This window comes from Pavona decussata, unplaced genomic scaffold (genome assembly GCF_977016875.1).
Source record: "Pavona decussata unplaced genomic scaffold, jaPavDecu1.1 SCAFFOLD_134, whole genome shotgun sequence".
Lineage (NCBI taxonomy): Eukaryota > Metazoa > Cnidaria > Anthozoa > Scleractinia > Agariciidae > Pavona > Pavona decussata.
The window spans coordinates 5,782,147-5,803,173 of record NW_028145547.1 but is presented as its reverse complement, the minus strand read 5'-3'; the positions used below and the strand labels follow the sequence as shown (position 1 = coordinate 5,803,173).

The following is a 21,027-nucleotide window of genomic DNA, read 5'->3' as shown; positions in this document are numbered from 1 at the left end:
AGGATGTGGGTTTGTTAATGCCAGAGAGATCTATTTCTTATATATGTATTGATTATTTACTAGTTTGCGTGAATGAAGATACACAGAAAACAAGAAAATTGTACAGATAAGCCCATGTTTATTTCTGAAAATCCAACGCGTTCTACATTCGCTTTGAGGAAAGCTACTCGATACCAGAGAACGGAGCCCGCGAACAATTCTACTTGATATCGAGTCATTTTGAGGAGCACTACTTTATCCGCAATGTGCAGGTTTTCAAAAATTTCGCTGTTACGAAAAGCTGCCAGGAGTTTGTTAGGGGTGCTGTGGAGAAATCTGTGTTTGTTTCTGTTCTCAGTTACCCTTTGTGAGTAAAATTGTTTGGCCTAATTGATTTTTAGTCATTACATAGAGTTCAAAACAATTCGGTATCGGGAATGTTTTCAACAAACATTTCAGTTTGGAAAAGAAATTGCGACTGAAGACACAGTGTATCCCATATGATGACATCCTGTGGAAAATTGGATACAAGAGTCGACGATGGCTAATCGTAGACAACCGGGTGTGGTCCATCTTAAATGGAATTGAATGCGGTCAGTAATTAAAGGGGCACTGTCACAGCGATTTTTCTGTATTTTGGTTAAAAGTGCTCAAATATTTGACGAAAAACCTTTGGCTAACATGAAACTGCTTTTAGAACGTCTGAAAAAAATATTGAGGGTTTCTTCAAAGGAGAGATAACTCAATATAATCAGTTTTTATCGACTTCTCTAAAATACACAAGAAGAACTTGAAAAAACTGGCCAATTTTTCAAGCTGCAATCTATTTCCATCCCAGCCATCCGCAGCCAAAAATAATTAGTACTAGTTTCTGTGCACTAGTAGGGATATTGTTAACAAAACTGAACAATTATTTTAACGATTCCACCGATGCAAATAGCCACTCAAAGTGACGCTACAGATATGTGACACTGTCCCTTTCAGACAACCTATCTATGAAACAAAATAGATACTATACACACTCCGATCGAAAGTTATGTACCATAACTCTATGGAAACATACATCATTTCACGAATTAAAGATCAGAAAGCAGTTGTGCAACCTCGCCTTCTGTTTGCGTTTTCAGAGCATTTCGCGTTCTCCCAAACCTTCAATAGTGTTACCATAGAAACATTTCAAGCGTATTTCATCACACCCGTGCCCAGTCCTGGTGGTCGCGCATATTTTTCTCAGTAAAAAAAAAAAAAAAAAAAAAATTTAGGGAAACCTCCCTTTTCACGCACGTTGTAGCTATGTAGCTATACTGTGAACTATTGATTTAAGAAGTTGTGTTTTTCAAATGTATTTCATCATACGTGTATCATGTGTCTTTTTCAAATATGGTTATGTGCCTGTTACGAGATTCAAGTTTTTTCAAAACACTCCTACTATCTCAGTCGCTGGAATCCCAAAGGTTGTACTCCCCTCCTGGGTTAACCATTCAGTTGTTTGAAAATAAGAAAAAGTTGTCAGCTTATAAAATACACATGAAGTGCCTTGTAATCCTCTGGCTGGGTTTGTGCATGCTTTGAATAGTCAAATTAAACCTAAAGCCACTGGTAATCACCAGATGACATCAAGCAGAGTATGCAACATGCTTTCCGGAAAATTATTGTTAAATGATAACTGCAAGAACACTTCAATCATTAATTTACATTTACATTTACCTTGGTAAGTAACTCGGCAGCATTTAATGTTGAAATGTTGAATGTAAACCTCGAGCAAACGTGATTCTTAGCATAGTCAAACTGTCGCCATGATTAACGGCACGTTTTCGTGCTTAAGACAATGTGTTTTGTTAAGCCACCTTGGTAAGAAAAAATTAAATGAATCAATAGATTCATTTGCCGCGAGCCTGCTAATGAGGGCTTTAGCAAAAGCACAAAAAATGTAAATATCTCTTTTAATTTGACACTGATTTGTCATATATCGAGTGTCGTTGTCGCTGACCTTAAAAATGATACTTGCAATATATATTTTGTGATTCTTATTTAATTTTATTTATAAACGTCATGTTTTTTCTTTGATTAAATGGAAAACTGACTACAGAAGTCAATCGTTTTTCATCCTGTCGGTATCCTTTGAGGGACGACTAACAAAGCGATGTAATTAATATACTACTTAAGCATTCCTTATGTAAAACCGACCGCTACTCAGTCCACAATTAATTTGAAGAAATCCTTTAGAAGCAAATAGTACATTTTTCCACCTTCTTATTTGGTAATTTTACATTATAGACAATTATAATTACTCGCTGCTGTTTTCGCAATCTTACAAATTAGTATTCGCTTGTTTTTTATTTTCTGCTTACAAAATGGCCAGAAAGCTTGAAATTAGTAAGATATGCTGTTCCCTTTACATTGCACAAAATCTTGGTTACAGGTCACATTGGTGATAAAAATTCGAAAGAAATTGTGCATACTTTGTTTTTCTTTACTCTAATTGTCACTCTGGCCCGCATTTGGCAATCTGGGATAATCTCGATTGGTTAAACAATATCACACAATTTATGTCGTGATTTTTCGTCCGACTAGCAAATTCGTTTTATAGATTGAATTTTGCAGAAAATAACTCAGAAAAATTAGGCAACTGTTAAGTGCATTGTTGGCCCATGTATTTATCGTAAGTTATTTACTTCAGGACAACAAGCCCTGCCCTAATTGTCACTTATTTACACAGATCTCCCGTCATGTTATCAGTACCTGTGTTCGAAAAGGATTTCGTGCCAGCAGCAGACCGCTAGAAATTTTAAGTCCGTTATAAAGTTATAAACATAAATAACAAATAATTCTTGACAGTTTCTTGACAATTATTGGTTTAATGTTTTTCCAGTTGCGTTTCTGAAACACGACAAGCTAGCTATGTTTATAAAACAACCCTTTTTGTATTCTTCTTTATCTTCAGTCAACAGACAATCCGACAACATGCCAGGCACACGTGAACGGACGAATAAACAGACAAACATGATAAGCTAGGAACTAATAAACGATCGACCTAAGTTCAAAATGCAAATAAGAGCAACAAAATTGCAAGATAAATTGGCCAAGTTCCTTACATAATTTCTCTGATTATCATGACGTTTTGTGTGTGTTCAGAGAAGAATGCGGATTGGATAGAATGATGTCCATTTCTGTTCTGTGTTGCCAAGGTCTGGAGCAAATTAAAATGGATATCCGTACACTGGAAATTAAAAGTACACCACCACCGCATGTGTAGGTTGGCGGACGTCCATGTTCTGATATGTAATTTTCGATATAAATATTTTAGTCACAAACAGAATAAGGCCTTTGTATATCTGCCGACAGGGGGCTTAGCGACTATTCTGTAGCGGTAGAAGTAGTAGAGACACTTTTCTCTTTTCACTTTTTTTTTACTTAACTTTAGTTGAAAGAAATTATTTTATGTGTTATGAGCTCGGAGTATGCCGGTGTCAGTGACTGAAAAAATACATCTAAACCAAAGATGTTTTACGTTAAAAGAAAAAAAAAACATTACTTAAATGAACTAAAAGGACATCTGTGCACATATTACACCGGCTTACCGATTGAAAATTTGTTTTAATGATAAGCGCCAGTATTTATCAGAATTAACCGAAAAGGAAAGAAAAAAGAAAAAGCCAGATTTAATTCGTCTGATTCTTTTTCAATTTAAGCCAGTTTAAATTGGATTTGTAGAATAAATGCATATCCAACCAGGACCGTGTATGAGAATGACTGGCACAAAATCATACTGAACGATGATCAGTAATTCGCTTTCTCGCTGTTGAAACCGATAAGGTTTCTAGTTATTTAAGTCGAGGAGAAGCGAACTGTGCTCAATTTCCGCCTTGCATATTTTCCGCGGAAACAGTAACTCAGTTCCTCAGACTTATACAAAAAAAAAATAGAGAGACAGAGAGAGTGTTAGATTCTTTCCAAATCTGAAGTTTTCTCTTGTTAATTAGACTTAAGCGGAGGAAAATTCCGCCTTGCATATTTTCCGCGGAAACAGTAACTCAGTTCCTCAGACTTATACAAAAAAAAATAGAGAGACAGAGAGAGTGTTAGATTCTTTCCAAATCTGAAGTTTTATCTTGTTAATTAGACTTAAGCGGAGGAAAATTTCTACTGAATAAAATATACTGTAAGTTATTTCAGGGTTAGGGGCGGGATAGCTATTTTCGTGTACGGTGTGAAAAAGCTAACTCAATGCTTCAAATATATTGGTAAATATTGAAACAGTGGGCTTTATTGTCTTGCACAGCTTGGTATGGATAGCATTAAAAGACCTTTTCACCTCCAAAGCCTGTTGACGTGCAAATTGGGTGAAGATAAAAGCTGTCCCGTATTTCATTAAATATTCTTTCTCAAATAATGGCTAAATTGAAAACACGAAATTACTTACAATCGGTGGAGGATTAACAGATTAGTGATACGGAGCTAGTCACTCGCATTTTTGTGTGAGCCAGGATTCGCACGCAAGTCAGGATAAAACCAACGTTTTTCAAAACCAAATCGCTCGATATTTTGAATTCGCATGTTATTTTACGCGAGGTACGTTATGATAATAAATGCAATGCCCACAGACTGCGACTGATAAAGAAAAGAAAAGCTGGTGGTTATTAATAATTCACATTCCTCGGTTTTGTTTGGCAGAATCAAGCTACACTTCGCTCAATTCCGCGCTATCTCGTCACCGCTTCACCTGCAGTCCAACACAGAATTCCAATCTGACTCAAGAGAGGCACCATGGTCCATAAATCATTCACCTTCGCTTGCATGTTCGTCTTTCTATTCATTCCAGGTAAGAAATGAACCGCTACCTGATTTATTGAAGTGTTGCCATACATTGCACTTAGTGGTAAGTCATGGGCACTTTTTTCTTTTCTATTAGATTATTTTTACTACTCGAGAAAATTGCGATCGAATCTCGCCGCCAAGGTTCGGTCAGCAAAGTTAAACTCGAATTTTGTACAGTGAAAAAAAAAAGGCAATAGTTTCACAAATCTAACGATCATCTAAGGATAATGTCACGTTCCATCTTTTTCTTTACAATTTGCCATCGCGATGTGTTCTGAAGACGACCACAAATATGCAAATTGTGCAAAATATTTTTGTTTTGGTCTTCCTTCTAATTTCATTTTGTGGTAAAATATGTCTTTCGATTTCGAGTACTTGAAAGGAAATTGAAACTCTTTGCACGCACCTGTTTTGCATCAAATGCACTCCTTGCGGACGTCTTAAGATCTTTCTTCGTTACAGTTTATTTCAAAGTATTAACCTACAGGCATGCATACCGGACAAATATAAATTTAATTTTTGAATCCAACAATCGAATTCACACATTCATCTTGATAGCATTTTCCAAATTTTTTTTAAGACTAGAAAGTTTTAGAAGCATAATGTTTTTTTTCCTTATTTTTTATTTTTATTTATTTATTTTTTCATCCAAACCCAATCCTAATGAACTTATTTTGAATTTTTCAGAGAAGAACATTCATAACCTTTAAAGGCGATATTTTGAAGAAAGGTCGATAGCAAATGCTGAGGAAAAGCATTGCATTCAAGTTACATTTCACGAGTTTCTATAACAGGGTTTTATTGTTGACAGGATTCCAGATCGCGCCATATGTCACCTAAATATCTAAACCGATTTTATTTCTTCAGAGAGACCATTGATATTATAAATGATTCATTTATCTGATTCACAGAGGTACATCAGAATTTTCCACCATTGGCTTAGTAAGGAAAACTGAAAATTTGCCTGCGGTTATTGAGAATTTATCGAAAAAGTTATGCGTTTTAAATAGACCCCAAATGAACCACCTTCGTCACATAAAAATATAGTTTCTATAATTTTTCTTCCTTCGTTGATCTTGTCGTTTGAATTTGAAACAATTAGAGACATCGAGAAAAAATAAAAAAGAAAAAAATTATTCATACTTTAAAGTGCTCCAGAATCGACAATATTCCTTTTCTTCTCCACAGGGGGTACAATTGCTTGATAAAATAACATTCTTTTGAAAAAAAATTTTCTTGGGGAAGGAATACATACAGTAATTTAAGTTTGTCGACTACAACTGAAAATAAACTTTGTCATAGCTTCTATTGTGGAAGAAATCGGTTCATTAAGTTTTGTCATAAAACTGATTCTTTGCGCGATTGAATTCAGTTATCCTCAACAACCTCTTCACGACTGGTGGTTCAAACCCACCAAACAATTAATTATGACATCGTTCGTATTTTTAATGCGTTAGCGATCATACGTTACCAACCAAGTTTCTTTTATAGGCCCAGTTCAAATCAGCTTACCGACTATTTCATCGTCACGTTTTTATGTCTAAATATGTAAATGGCCTGACAGATTTTGATTTTAAATATAGTGCAAAGAGACTGATTAGTGACATTCATTCCAACAATACTAGCAGCAAATCCAATTTTTATTTACCGCGTCTCAAATGTAATTTTGGCAAGTACGGCATATCAAGGTACGGCGTATCAAGGTCTTGCCAATTGGAACAACCTCCATAAATCACTACGGGACATTAAGTCACTTTTAGTTTTAAAGCAAGCTCTCTAGAATGTATTTTTTTTAACCTAAATTTTATTGTTTTTCTATTTTTAACTCGTACATTTTTATCCTGTAAATTTCTAGCCTTTTAAATTATTATTGTTGATGTTAATATTAGTATTATTATTTTTTTATTTTCCTTCTCTTTGGAGGCTTTAGCTTCTCAAAACGATGAGATGTAGATTCATAAAAAAACGGAATTATTTTTGGACACAGTCAAATGATCTTTATCTTTTTATCTTATTTTCAATAAGTAATCAATAGTTGTTCTAAAATGTCGTTTTTCATCGCTGGTATGGTTTTTATTCTTGTTTTGTTACTTATTGTAATTTTACACACGTTCTTTCATTTTGAGACGTTTCTTGTTTTCTTTGGTGCTAAAAATGTCATGAAGTTCGGGTATCCCTTTTGCAAACTACGAGTGTGAATATATATATATATATATATATATATATATATATATTGAAAAAGATAATTTTTCCCACTGGAACTCTTTCTCCAAGAATTCTGGGTTTTTACCATTCACCAGTAGCTTCGAGAAATTTCCGTTGCAATTTAAAGTTGACGCTGGAAAAAACCTGGCATTTTGGTTGAGCCGTCCAGGAACGACCTTGGAAAGCCAGGAACTATAACCCGGAAAACGGAACTACATTTATAGGAATTCAGTTTCTTTCGGAAATTTTCCAATTGCACCAACAAAGACACAGTACAAAGACTAGCATTTACCTTCGGAGAGGAATTTCTGAAATTGTCTGGTAAATGGCATGAGCAACCACGGTTTGTTTTCACAGGGATTTGGTGTTTGATCCCAAACACCCCAAAACGTGTTGTGTAAACACAAACTTCAAAATATCATGGACCTGTTTTTGTTATAATTACCACCTGAGTGTACTAAAACGGTCGCTGAGTGTTTCTGGCCATGGATGGACTGGGTTCAAATGGATTGCCACTAACATTTTTCCAGTTTAGGCATCTTGGTTTTCATTAAACGCGCGAACAGATTATAAGTTTTTCCTTTTAAGAATTCAATTCATTTCTTTCTCACGGTGTTGGAGAATTATTGTACCACCGTTTTCACAAAGATTGGTCAAAAGCACCGTGACACTTCCCCTTAAGCAACCGGTGACTTGACTTCGGAAAACGTATCGTTGGTGTGCTCGCACTGTGCCCCGAGATTCCTAACTAGCGTGTGATGTACAACTGACCGTCTTGTTCAAAATTGTTTCACGGCTTCCAGAACACCCAGGCCCTCTTACCTTTCTTGCCTTTCGCTGACCACGTTTCAAAAGTTCTGCTAATAAATGCGCTCAGTGGGCGCAGCTGAGAGTTTGGATACGGCCTGCAGATGAGAAATGAAGCCTCGTTAAAAGCGCTAATTCAGCGTTCCAAACGTATTCTCAGTGCATGCGATTTTAACTGAACCTTATTTCAACACAGGCAAAGTACTTTCCCAAGTGGCGTATAATGTCAGTGTGTTTGAAGCTGCTTCCGAGAACCTTACTGATAATTATGGTGAGTGTTATTTTTTATTTAGTTGGTCCAGTTTTGATTCGTTTATAAATACTGCCGAGGTTAAATAAAGGTTAATATTATTAGCAGTATTAGTATTATTCCAGAGCTCTTATTACATATACAGCGAGTACGTTATTCTCTATTACACAGGTCTTTTTGCATAAAAGGAAAAAAAAATACCTAGGCCTCAGTTGCAGTTATGCATAGTCTCTAATTAGTTGTGTTTTCTTGCGTTTTAACGCAAAGGGTAAACTGCACGATCAGTTCTATTCCCCCTTTCAAATCGAAAAATCGTGATCACATGGTTATTTGTAAACTGAAACGTGACGCTAAATCTACCAAATGCTGGGACGTCTAGCCGCGTGAGACTTCACACTGCTTTGATTGCACTTTCCAGAACCCCCGGCCGTTGTTGCAGTAAAAGAAGATGACGACGAATATCGCCTGGTGAGAGATCTCTTCAACGGTTACAACAAGAACGTGCGTCCCACGAAAGAGAAAGACTTACCAGTTGAAGTAAAATTTGGGATTGCGTACACGCAGATTGTCGATCTGGTAGGTATTTTCATAAAACGTCTTGGTTCGCCTTACTGATTTTCGTTCCAAATCACGCTCATGATGTGCTTAAAAACATTACAGGTTATGAGATCTCAAACCGAGTCAGGCTCATGATGTAAATAATTAGATGTACCAAAGGGAGAAGTTCTTGGTGAGAAAATACGCACTTTCTTTTCTAGATTGAAAAAGATCAAGTCCTTGTGAGCAATATTTGGGTCAGAATGGTGAGTCACATATACGTGTATCTTTCAGTAGACTAGTTCTTCATTACGCTAACGACTACAGCTGTATCTCTGGCAAAATCTCTTGCAAGCAAACATCTTTCCTTCGTTCGTAAGGAATAATAGAAAATACCCTTTCCTTAGAGGATCAAGGATTTCTGACTAGAAACGGCCCTGAACCGCTCTAAAAACTCTTAAAATGTTTATAGTACACATTCTTCATGCGGTACAACTTATAAGCGGCCATCGTGGCGGTTAGACGACTAAAGCAAGGGGGCCAAGAGAAGTCTTTGCAGTTCTTATACAGTGTTGTTACTGTCAGAAATGCTGCACGGTCGACTTTTGAACCTCAATATGGCTACAGCAAGTTAAATATTTGTAAACTTGTTCGAGGTTATAGGCTCTCCTTTGCTCTCCTATTTGTCAACTTTGTTGATTTTATTCTTTGAATTTTAAACAGAAATGGCACAACCATCTATTAAAGTGGAACACGTCTGAGTATGGTGACATAAAAACGATTAACGTCCGCCCATTGAATGTTTGGCTTCCTGACATTGTCCTGCACAACAAGTAAGGGAATTAAGACACAACCAGAAGTAAAATCAGCCACCGATAGCATTATTTACGTGTAATCTCAGATAAACAACGGCCCTGTTCAGACTAAGTGCCCATGCCAGGACCCTATGCCCGGGCACTAAAAAGGACGTTGTTCAGACTCCTTGATGCCCAAGGAGCAATCGTGTTCTCGTCCGTCAATTTAGCGCCCGCCATTTTGTTTACTGTAACTCAAGGAGGCACGAGGAAAAAGCGTGAGAACTGACGAAATACTGTTTAGACCAATGTCCGTGCCCAGGAAAGGTGTCCGAGCGTTGTCCTTGGAGTAAGTGCCCGTGCCCGGGTACGGTGCCCAGATTTTTGCTCAGGCACCGACAAAAAGCTAGTGGCCGTGCCCGAGAACCGGACACGGCACCTGGTCTGAAAGGGTCCAAAGAAACCAAATTAGCTTTTTTTTGTAACCTGCTTCTACTAGTTACACCATCTGCATTGAGAAAGTGCAGTGTGGTTTGATCAAGTTTGTATCAAAGGTTGGCTTCATGGGGTTTTAGAGATGAATACGTACAAAACAGGCAGACACGATTACAATTTTTCTATGGTCAAAATAAAACCACAGACGATAATAATGACAAAACAACAGCAATCAAATGAATGGTAGTTGAAAGAAAAAAATACAAATACACAAAAACAGAAAACAGAAAATGTTACTGTTCTTGGATCAAAACTCCCACCAAATCACAATCTGTTTTTATTTAAGTCTGAATGAATAATTCAGACTCTTCATAAATCTGCTTTGTCATTTGTCAAGAATTGAGGGTCTTTTTTTTTTACCAACTTCGAGGTACCTGGAAATCGGATGAAACACTCCTTCTAGTGTTTGACATAACTTCTCAAATCATTAATAATTCTTTCAGAAATTCAAAGCCAAAGTTCACCAAATGTTTTGATAATTAAGATCAAATTTTCTTTGTTTGTCTTCATAAATGTTTAATGAGTTTGAGAATTGAATTTCTGGGCTCCAGAAAATTGAGCTAAGCGACATGTCTGATCAGACCTTAATTTCACCACTTTGGGCATCTACTGCAAATTTCCCTCACTGTTATATGTTTGTAAATTTTATTTTTTTTAGCGCGGAAGAGAATCTTCCCAGTGGTACTCTCTACAATTTTAAGAACAGAGTCATCTTGACTTCTGATGGAGGATGTACGTGGTATGCCCCAACAATCCTTCGCAGTGGATGCAATATTGACATCACCTACTTCCCTTTTGACGACCAAATGTGTGAGCTGAAGTTCGGGTCCTGGACTTACAATGGCCTGGAGGTGAACGTTGTTCAAATGAGCGACGAGGCGGACCTTAAATTCTATATGAACAGCTCTGAGTTTGAACTAATCTCAGCAAAGGCCAAGAGAAATGTGGTAACATACAGGTAATGCACAATTGAGTGAAACTTTACAAAATTATCGGGGAATTCCGGTCAGTTTCTTTGGGTGAAGTACTTTTTACAGCTTTCTTTTATAACGGACATAGCTAACGTTTTCCTCACGAGAGTTACTGGTCGTGAGAAAACAGTTCAATCCTAAAATTATATTACTGCAGGAAATTGGTTTAACTGAGCAAATGTACCAAAAATAGAATGGTTTGATGGATCGTTCGCTTGATCGATATCGATCGGTTAATTAATTGATTGACTGGTTGCACTCCAAGAACCGGTTGACTACTGACAGAGTCTCTTTATTGGACAGTTAGACCGTCAAACTAAGGAAAAAAAGCAGTCTACTCATTAGGAAACTACAGGAATGACAAATTACGGAATACCAGAGCTAACTGATAGACAGTTACTGGCTGACATTTTGCATGTCACATTTCGCTTTAACTGAGTGTTACTTTAATTACGTTTTTGTTCTTTGTGAGGCACTCTTACTATCTGCTGCACCTTAGGAGTGAGATATTGTCAATCACATTATTGGTGTGAAAAAAGTTTCTTTTCCTGTAAGTTCCACTTGCACATAATTTATTGCACTCATCAGAAGCTGGAATGTTCGCTAGATTATTATTTTTTTATAGTTTAGTTTGAAAGCATGACAAGGATTCATTAGGATTCACTTGTGACAAAAGTCACTTTAGCAATGCACTGGAGTCCTTCACAACACTTGCACCATCGCACAGTGGACCCTACCGGCTGGTAACTATATGTTCTGTTGTATACAGCTGCTGCCCGGAACCGTACCCTGATGTTACATTCACTCTTCATCTTCGCCGAAAGCCTGGGTATTTCCTCTACAATATCATCATTCCATGTTTGGTAATAGCCTCGCTAGCAGTCCTGACATTTGTCCTTCCACCGGAGATTGGCGAACGAGTGACGCTGGTAATTGAGTCCTTTCTTGCTCTGTCGTTCGTCGTTTTGATGGTTTCTGACAACGTTCCTGTCACCTCCGACAGCTCGCCTTTATTAACTAAGTTCCTTCTTATTTCCATGATCGAAATCGGAGGCGCACTAATTGCAAACTGTGTCTCGCTGAATCTCTACAAAAAGTACGAGATGCCGCAGTGGGTGAGAGTGGTGTTCCTCCACTACTTAGCCCGGTGCTTGTGCATTAACTCGGGACAACCAAAAGATAGCATAAAGGCACAACGACAGAAAGAGCGACCGCCAGATCCGTTTCTAGAGGCCAGAAAGCTCGCGGGCACAAAACCGCTTGGCTCACCCTCTGGACCCTCACCAACACACTGTGCAATTACACATCGACCCAATCACGACAACACCTCCAAACTTGCGGAGGGACTGATGGAGCTGGCAAAGTTTGAGATCAGTAACGAGGAGCACCAAGCAAATCGTTTTTTCTGGATCTTTGTATCTCGGGTGGTCGACCGGTTGTTGCTGGTGATATTTTCCATAGCTTTTGTTATTTCTTCTTGCTTGATTTTTGCCCAGGTTCCGGATCACTACAATTTACTTCTGTAGTATAAGATGGTGCAGATTTTACAGATAAATTGAAAATGAAGTTCATTCTCTATGTAAAGGGGCTGGAATGTATAGCAGGAAAAATCTGTACTAGAAGCCTTGTAGCAGGGTTGCCCGCCTATTCTGTAAAGAATGCCAGTGTCCAAAGGGTCCCTGAACTGTCCATTGATGACAATAAGTGTAAACGAACGAATAATCCTCTCTTTCAACCACCGCCAAACCCACTGTTCAGCAGTGAGAATGCTCAATTCTGGTGGACAGATCTATAAGAGAAACAAGTAATCAGATTTTGTTGCAAATAGATCATCGTGTGAAGGGATTTCGTTTTTCGAGAGAATTAAGTAGACTGCAGAACACATGGAAATGTGGTAAATACGTGGCATCAGTGAAATACAACATGAATTTGAACTTCATGTAAAAAAGTGTCTTCTATCCTGGGCAAAACAGTTTTGACAGCATTGCTGTAAGTCCAGTGCATGTTTGACTTGACTTTACTTGTTTGCAATTCTACGTCACAAAGTGTCGTAAATTATGTATAAAAGATGTCTCAAATCCATTTGTTGTCTGTGTTTTATTTACTAGCATGCATAGAGCATTTCCTTTATAGATGGGAAGATTATTTATCAAACAAAAGTATCTACGAGAAACGCACCAGTTATGGGAGGAATGCACTATGTCTTTTTTGGAGAAAACAAGGACGGAGAATGAGAGAGGAAAAAAAGACCAAATTTAAAAATTATTCTTTTTCACGTTAACTAAAACCAATTCTCTTTGTGGAAGTAATCATGAATGGTATTGCATTTTCAGACTTGACAAGAAAATATCAATAATAAAAGGAATCGAGCGAAAACTGAGTTGGGACAATATTTTAATTAGGAGAGATCTAAATTTGTATACAATTACATGGTGATTAGGTCAACTCGCAAGCCCTTTTTTTTAAGTATAGAGTTTCAGAGAACATATACTTGAATGTAAAGCGTAGCTAGTTATTATTATTATTTTTTTTTAATTGAGGGAAATAGTAAAATTCAATATCAGCAAGAAGAAATGTCATTTACGGATGTGTGGGATTGTTTGTTTTTGTCCCCATTTTGATTATAACCAGAGGATGCAGGAGGCCAGTATACAATCTCCTTTGTACGGTGATGTATAGTTTTGATTACACATCGGAAAAGAGATTTCAAATCCAATATAAACAAACATTCAATCAGTCACGTTCTAAGAAAATTTAAATTAGAAAAAAGTTATATATTACAGAACGGTAGAACCTGAAAACTTAATCCCAACTTAGGAGGTTTTATCAAAACACTTAACTTTCAGGTGTACAAGGAAATGTATTAAGAGATTCTATTGGTTTTGTTTTTCCGTTCAAGCTTTATGGAGGGGATGTGTAACATGATCTCTCAAAACTTGTGAATCCTAAAGTATTTGATTTCGTTTTTGGTTAGACTCATGCATTAGACTACCGACGTTTAGTTCTGGTTTTAAAAGGTTTCAATAATTAATATGCACTTAAGGAAACTAAATTCATCGACCCACTGTTTTGGCAATCTCTCTTTGTTATCATTTCTTTATTTTCATTGTCAATTTGCATTATGTTTTTTTTTTTCTGGTTTTACTGCTTAGCATTTATGACGAAAACGTACACACTTGCTGACTTTAAAAGCCGCAGTCAAGACGTACAATACGAAACACTAGATGCCAATAAAAGCAAAACGTGACGCTGAAAACCCTCCAAGAAAGAAATGCCAATTTAATGTCGATCGAACAACGAGTCTAAAACCTGCTCTAACCAGAAGTTCTGTTAATTTTAAGTTGTGACACCGCCCACCTCTTCGTTCTCTGTTCAAATATTCTTCCTACATCGATATCCCCACACATGATCTCCAGTCAATTTGACTTTGGGGCGTTTTAAGCGTTTCAGTCACAAGTGCACTCTAAAAGGTGTTGCCTCCTCTTCGACACCAAATCAATAATTAAAGCGTTGAAAATACTCGAAAATATTCCAAGGTCGATCGAGATGATTCGTGATGAATTTATTCTGGATAAATGTTCGTAAAATGTCACTAGATAAAGAAGTCCCCTCGTTCCTTGCCAATTGTTCTTTGAATTTAGAAATTCACCAACCAGTTCAACAATTGCCAAAATCACCAAACATAGACTACTTCAATACCAAATATCGCAAGTGGTTTCTAGTACTAAAACAACACTTAGAGTCAGAATGTAAATGTTTTGAAAGAAAACTGTATGCTTCAATTTCCTTGTTCAATTGTCTATTTTCTTTTTCCGTTAAAATTGCTTATGCTTTGTTTTGTTTAACCTCGTCTGTAATTCTTCACTTAGGAGATTGGAGAGGTTATTCGGCTCGCTTTCTAGCTACCTTTCTAGTTTTCTAGCTAGACGTTTAACAAATATTAAGGTAGCATGTAAAATCCCACACCGTACGTTCTTAACCAATCACTAGCTCCCATGTGATGGCGCACGGAGTTAAAGAGTGGCAACTACAGTTCTGTACCAAATCATTCAAGCATGCCGCTACCTCTACTGTATGATAATGGCTAAACAAAATCTTGTAAGCAGAAGTAGAGCAGACCCAGTACATGTAGATATTTGTATTCAGCGTTAAATCATAACATTCCTACAATTCAGTGTTTACGGAGGACTGTAGCTACATAAAGAACTACTGAAACTTACCAAAGAAGTGACTGGATAACAACACTCAACTTACGTGCCGAACGAAGAAGGTTTTCAGGACGCTTTGTACGTGCAAGTTCGTTATTCATCGTACAACTGAACTCACTGTTCGCCAAGGACACGACAAGCAACTCAGGTACAGGTACGTCATTGACTCACGATAACATTTTGGCATGTATTAGTGAGGAGTTTCCAAAGGGTTGTTTTTTTTCCATTTTTCCTCCGATGAAGTGTTATAATTATGAGGCATAAATATTTCTTTTAAAAACCCGGACCCTCTAAGATTTTAAGTATAATTGTTTTAAACGTAGTAAAATGCATCATATGGCGAAATTATTTGATATGACTTGACAAGTCCTAATTTAGAGTGAAAGTCTTTATCACGATTGAGGTGGACTGACGTGGTTTGGTTTTCGAATTAGGCAAGCAGGCATTAGGTTAAGTGTGTTTGCTCAGGAAGTCTCTTGATAAGCTCTGGTGAAGTCTTTTACCTCCTGTTGCGACACCTCTAGTTGTGGGAAAGTATACTAAAGCCGCCGTAACGTTGAAACTTTGAGCTGAAACTTGTGTGCAACGGCGAACGGGACCAGTTTCACGAAGTGATGTTACACGGTGAAACTCTTGGTTTTTTTTTTCACCACTGCGACCGTTGCGAGCCGTTGCAGAAGTAGAAAGCGGTGCTACTTTTCGTGAAACTTGTCTCGCAACGGAAGTTCGAGACCGACCATGTTACAGAAGGCGGTGCAACGCCTGCTGAAACTTGTTTCGCAGCGCCGTTGCACGCAAGCTTTAGCTAAAAGTTTCAACGTGTAACAGCGGCTTAAGTGAAATGTTGATCCATGCACCATTATTGTGCTAAGAGTCAATTCAGTGAAACTATTAGTAAATGTTTAGTTTTATCAACAGAGTTGATAACGTAATTTGGCCACCGTAAAGAGACTTAGCACTCGAATCTCTATACGGTGGCCATATTACCTTATCAACTCTGTTAATAAAGTCAAACATTCGTTTCAACTCCCCGCCGAAGCAGCACCACCGTTGCTTTAGAAACTAACCCCCTATCCAAATTACATTATTCTAGGAGATTATGCGTTACAGTGCATTTGGCTTATGTCAGCTAACCTAAAATCAAATCTCATCATAAATGCAATGTGGAATTCATTTTGTGATAAAACTTTGTATTTTTAATGACAACGGAATTGCATTGTCGTTTTTCTCACGATTTAGGCCATGTTCACACTAAAGAGTTTTTGTTTAAAACGCATACATTTCGATGCGTTTTGTGTCCAAACTAAAACGATGAAAACGTATACATTCGAAAACGCTCTTCAGAGTGCAGACATTTGAAAACCAAGCTGTATCGTATTGATGTGGACAGTGAAAACCGAGGCTTTCTAAAATACTAACGTCATTCAAATCACAAACATCGCGCGCGCGCATCCGTCGCATGCGCAGATGGCATGCGCGTTTCTTCCTAACGCAAATATCAGCGTGTTCGAGCGTTTTTAGTATGGATGGGAAAAACGATACGAAAAGATCGTGCGGCCGCGAAGCTTTTGATGCGTAAACAAAATGTTTCGAAAACGCAGTAGTTTGGACGGGGCCTTATGTCACTTGGATCCTTCGACTCAATTTATAGGTCGCATGTCAGTCGTGTTAAATCTGATTCAAGCCCCTGCGAAATTAGCTGTATATTACCTCGATAACTATACAAACAACAAGTGATAGGTGGATGGCATCAATGTCGGACAGAGTACTGATTCCATACTCATCTGTAACTTGAATTTGATTGAACAAGACAGAGATGTGACGAATGAATCAGACCATAGACTGGTTTGATCTTTATGTCAAATGGCTGCATCGTATAACAAACATCATTGCAGTTTATTTTATTGGCACCTACCACGATGCATAGCGGCCACCTTTTTGACGACTTTTGTCATGCCTGTTCTATTTGATAATTGGGTGAAATTTCCTTCCTTGCTGTTTACTAATTACCTTTCTCTTGGCTTTCTTTTCTCTCTCCTCTTAGCTGCTGCCCTGAACCTTATCCCGATATCACATTCTACATCCATATTCGTCGCATCCCAGGCTTCTTCCTCTTCAACATCATTATTCCTTGTTTGGTGGTCACTTCCTTCTCTGTCTTCACCTTCGCTTTCCCTCCGGAATTTGGCGAGCGTGTAACTCTCGTCATAGAATCTTTCCTCGCCATGTCTGTTGTGATCCTCAATGTCGCTGACAGCATCCCAGTGACGTCGGATGCCACGCCCATTATTGTCAAAATCCTGCTGGCCGCCATGTTTCAGATAGGCTTCGCCCTAATTGCCAACTGTATCTCGCTGAATTTGTACAAGACCACTGAGATGCCGCAGTGGATTCGAGTGTTTTTTCTTCATTACCTGGCACGGATATTATGTATTGACACTGGTCACCCTAAAGCCAATCTGAGGTCTTCAAGACGAGTAGACGTTCAGGTAGGAGAGTGGTGCGCGTGCGTTGTAATTTTTAGTTAATTTAAGTAAACTGTGAAAGAGAAATATGTGAAATTCACATATTTGAAATGCAGGTGGAAGGGTGAATAAGTGGATGACCATCGCAGTTATGTACGCAACTTAAGCAAATGCGAAAAGAAAGCCTGAGAAATATTTAGGCTTTAACGAGATTTGATGCCATGATCTCTGCGATACCGGTGCAGTGCTCTACCGACTGACCTATCAAGCCAACTGGGAACTGGTCATTTTGGAACATACCTGTAGAGGTGATGAGATGAAAGTGAAATGTATGGAATTATTACTTAGTACTGTAATCGTTACTGTTGTCAGAGTCATGAAGAATGCATGTGATATACAAACCCAGTAAAATGACCTGTTATGGCCTTGCCGCACCCTGAGTTTCCCGGCAACTCAGCGGCTACATTTCCCCGATCGGTATGCGGAGGGGTATTGATTTGAGTCCCCTTGAGGACTCCGATTTTATTCTTTGCATTCCCAAGGACGTGGCAAATTGGGGTTTATTTAAAAAAGTTACAACTGTATTCAATTCATGAGGTGCATGTACTACACCCGTTTTTTCATGTAGCTGACAAATCAAGCATACAACGCCTGGACATGTTACGTGTGTACACGTGTTAAGAAAACGTTATAATTTGAATGCTGGGTGGCAATAATAGTTCAACTACCCAATACTTCTTTCGTTAATTCGCAGGACCTCCTAATGCTTAGATTGGAGTAGAATTAACTGATTCACCTTTATTGGAGTCAAGCCTACTCAGTTGTTCATTATTGATAATTGAAGTTTTTTGTTTCTAATTATTTCAAGGTGGACGAGACTGAGTCAAACTACCTTAAGCTTATGGGAGCCAGGCCTTTCAAGCCAGTCAATTTGACACCAAGCAAGTTACCAGCGGTGCTCAACAAACCCACAAACACTTTCACCAAAATTACGGATGGGATTAACGAGCTCGTTAAGAGCAGCCTAAGGGAAGAAGAGGGTGAACTAGACAGAGAGTTCTGGATCTTTGCTTCTCAGATCGCAGACCGAGTATTCTTGATCGTTTTCTCGATTGTTTTAGTTTGTTCGATTAGTTCTATTCTCTCAGAGATCCCTGACCATTACTCGTTTCCATAGCGATTCAAATGAAGCTATCTAAGAATTCAAACATTGGTTTCCGGGGACTGTCAGGTATAACCTCGGCAATTAAATTCGTTAGTTGACGTTACCGATGAAAGAGTATTTCTCGCGGCTTTTAACGTTTGCTGTGCCTGAAAAACTACCTTTACCTAGTAATGGCCTAGTATAGTTTAATGGCGAATAACAGAACGAAAGCATTAGCAAGATTTAAGTTAAGTTGAAAATGGAATTCAATTATTGGTAATTGGAAAAAATGCTTTTGGCGCTACACACCGAAATAGCAACTTTGTTTGGAACTCCTATCTGTAATGGTTTGGAAGCAAAACAATTATCTGGATTCGACATCATCTTCTCTTGCTAAATCCAAACGATCCAAGATAAACAATGGATTTTAAGATGAGTGCTCTGAGCCTCAAAATCAAGGTCTTCATGATATGTTAAAATGGCGGCGTGTAGAATACAGCGGTTGGCAAAAAGCAGATCACGTCATTTCTTGTAGATTTTAGTTAACACAATCTGTCGCCAGCATCGATCATTAGCTGTTATCTGGAGTTCAGGGTCACCTGATCTGCTTTTTGCCATGAGCACCATTTTCAAAGCCGAGAAAACTTATGGAATTCAATTATTGGCGCTACACACCGAAAAGCGACTTTGTTTGGAACTCCTACCCCGTAATGGTTTGGAAGCAAAAAAATTCTCTGGATTAGGGATCATCTTCTCTTGCTAAATCCAAATCATCCTAGATGAACAATGGATTTTAAGATGGTTCTCTGACCCTGCCTCATAACCAAGGTCTCCATGATATGTTAAAATGACCGCGTGTAGAACACAGCGGTTGGCAAATAGCAGATCACGTGATATCTTGTAGATGTCTCCAGCATCGATCGTTAGCTGTTATCTGGAGTTCAGGGTCACGTGATCTGCTTTTTTCCATGAGCGCCATTTTCAAAGCAGAGAAAACGTATGCAACACGAAGTTAAAGATGCTCGATCTACCAGAAGTTTTTGTTGTGGGAAAATTGAACCGATATATACCAAACTTGTTCCACATTCTCCAAACGGCCGTTGTCTCTGCAAGACACAGAGGATGATAGTTTGTTACATTAAGACTTACTATGTAATAACCGTTTTAGCGTTAAAGACATCAAAACATTTCGTGGGTCTTCTTGTAGTATTGATTTTTCAATTTTTCAATATAAAAAAATTACACTTGAACGATCCACCATGGTAGTAGCAATCGAGGTAAGGGAGATAGTAAAAAAAATTCCCTTCTACAGATATCCTCTATACAGATGGTGCTGCTAGCACTCAAAATTGTGTGTAGATAGTAAGGAGTTCGTATAATATAGTAAAATGTATGTTCGTTGCTTACCGTTCTACGTATTGGACGTATAGAAGCTTTCATTAAGATATTCTTCAAAATGACTGTAACGTACCTTCTTGTGGCCAAAGTCAACCCCGTTGCACGATCTTATGGAAATCTGGCAGTCTGGCGTTGAGTTATTTCATGCTTTCACTTGAATCTTAGTATGGTTAGTTACAAGCTAAGTTTGGGAAACAGTAGCTTCTCCATAGCTGGTCTTTAATGGACGCTGAAGGCTACTTACTGATCATGAGAAATACAGACAGGAAATTTGCGAAAACTATTTGTAGATGAGGGGTCAGGATAATGTTTCTTTGTTTGTTTTGAGGTGTTATTCAAGTAGCTACGAGACCTTTTTAGGTATCATTTATAAAGCAAAATTAAAAATAGGATTAAATGCCTACTCATGTGGTGTTTGTTCTTCCAAATATTTTTTCTGCTATTCGTAGAGCGTTGTAGTGTTTTACCTATTTGTTATTTGTTTCAAGTTTGTATGCCAAGTTAAGTTAAAATGTTCGCCCCTGATTAACTGCGCACGCCATTTCTTCATTTTGTGCCCAACAACAGCGAGGTCTTTCAGGTTCTTTGGAGTTCAATGTTTTAAGCTGGGTGGTTTGTGCTAAAAGTACATGGAAAACAAGTGCTGCAGCTATAAAGGAAATTTCTAAGGGAGAATTTTTGTGTCTCTCAAGAAACCGCAAAACATTATTTGTGTCAAAAGATAAAAACTTTGATCGAATTTGTTTGGTTGAAAAACTGAGATCAACCACGGCGACCAAATTCTTCTTCCTACGAACGGCAACCGAGCATAACAGTGTCCTTTTCACGGGAGGAAGGAACAGGTCAAGTTCAGTGGAAGAAATTACCCAACAAGTTCCTTCTTTGGGTCCACCGTTTGGTATTTTTATCGATCTGTGTTCGTGTGATTTTCAAGCGGCAGAGAGCTTCACTTGACA

The 21,027-nt window shown here is 38.1% G+C and overlaps 1 protein-coding gene across 6 annotated transcripts in view; it reads left to right on the top strand.

The window, feature by feature from the left end:
- Window positions 1-20,474, top strand: part of LOC146467949 (neuronal acetylcholine receptor subunit alpha-10-like) — a 51,411-nt gene extending 30,937 nt beyond the window's left edge. For 4 of the 6 annotated variants that reach the window (XM_085125610.1, XM_085125611.1, XM_085125609.1 and 1 more), the window contains 7 exons: window positions 4,654-4,801; window positions 8,006-8,080; window positions 8,478-8,635; window positions 8,818-8,862; window positions 9,320-9,429; window positions 10,544-10,843; window positions 11,626-13,788. In XM_085125610.1, the coding sequence (XP_084981736.1) occupies window positions 4,747-4,801; window positions 8,006-8,080; window positions 8,478-8,635; window positions 8,818-8,862; window positions 9,320-9,429; window positions 10,544-10,843; window positions 11,626-12,382 (1,500 nt within the window). In that variant the 5' untranslated portion in view covers window positions 4,654-4,746 and the 3' untranslated portion in view covers window positions 12,383-13,788. Of the gene's footprint in view, window positions 1-4,207; window positions 4,552-4,653; window positions 4,802-8,005; window positions 8,081-8,477; window positions 8,636-8,817; window positions 8,863-9,319; window positions 9,430-10,543; window positions 10,844-11,625; window positions 13,789-17,108; window positions 17,554-18,397 lie in introns of those variants that run through there. The other 2 variants (XM_085125615.1, XM_085125612.1) reach the window with 2 other exon arrangements.
- The last annotated feature ends 553 nt before the right edge of the window (window positions 20,475-21,027 follow it).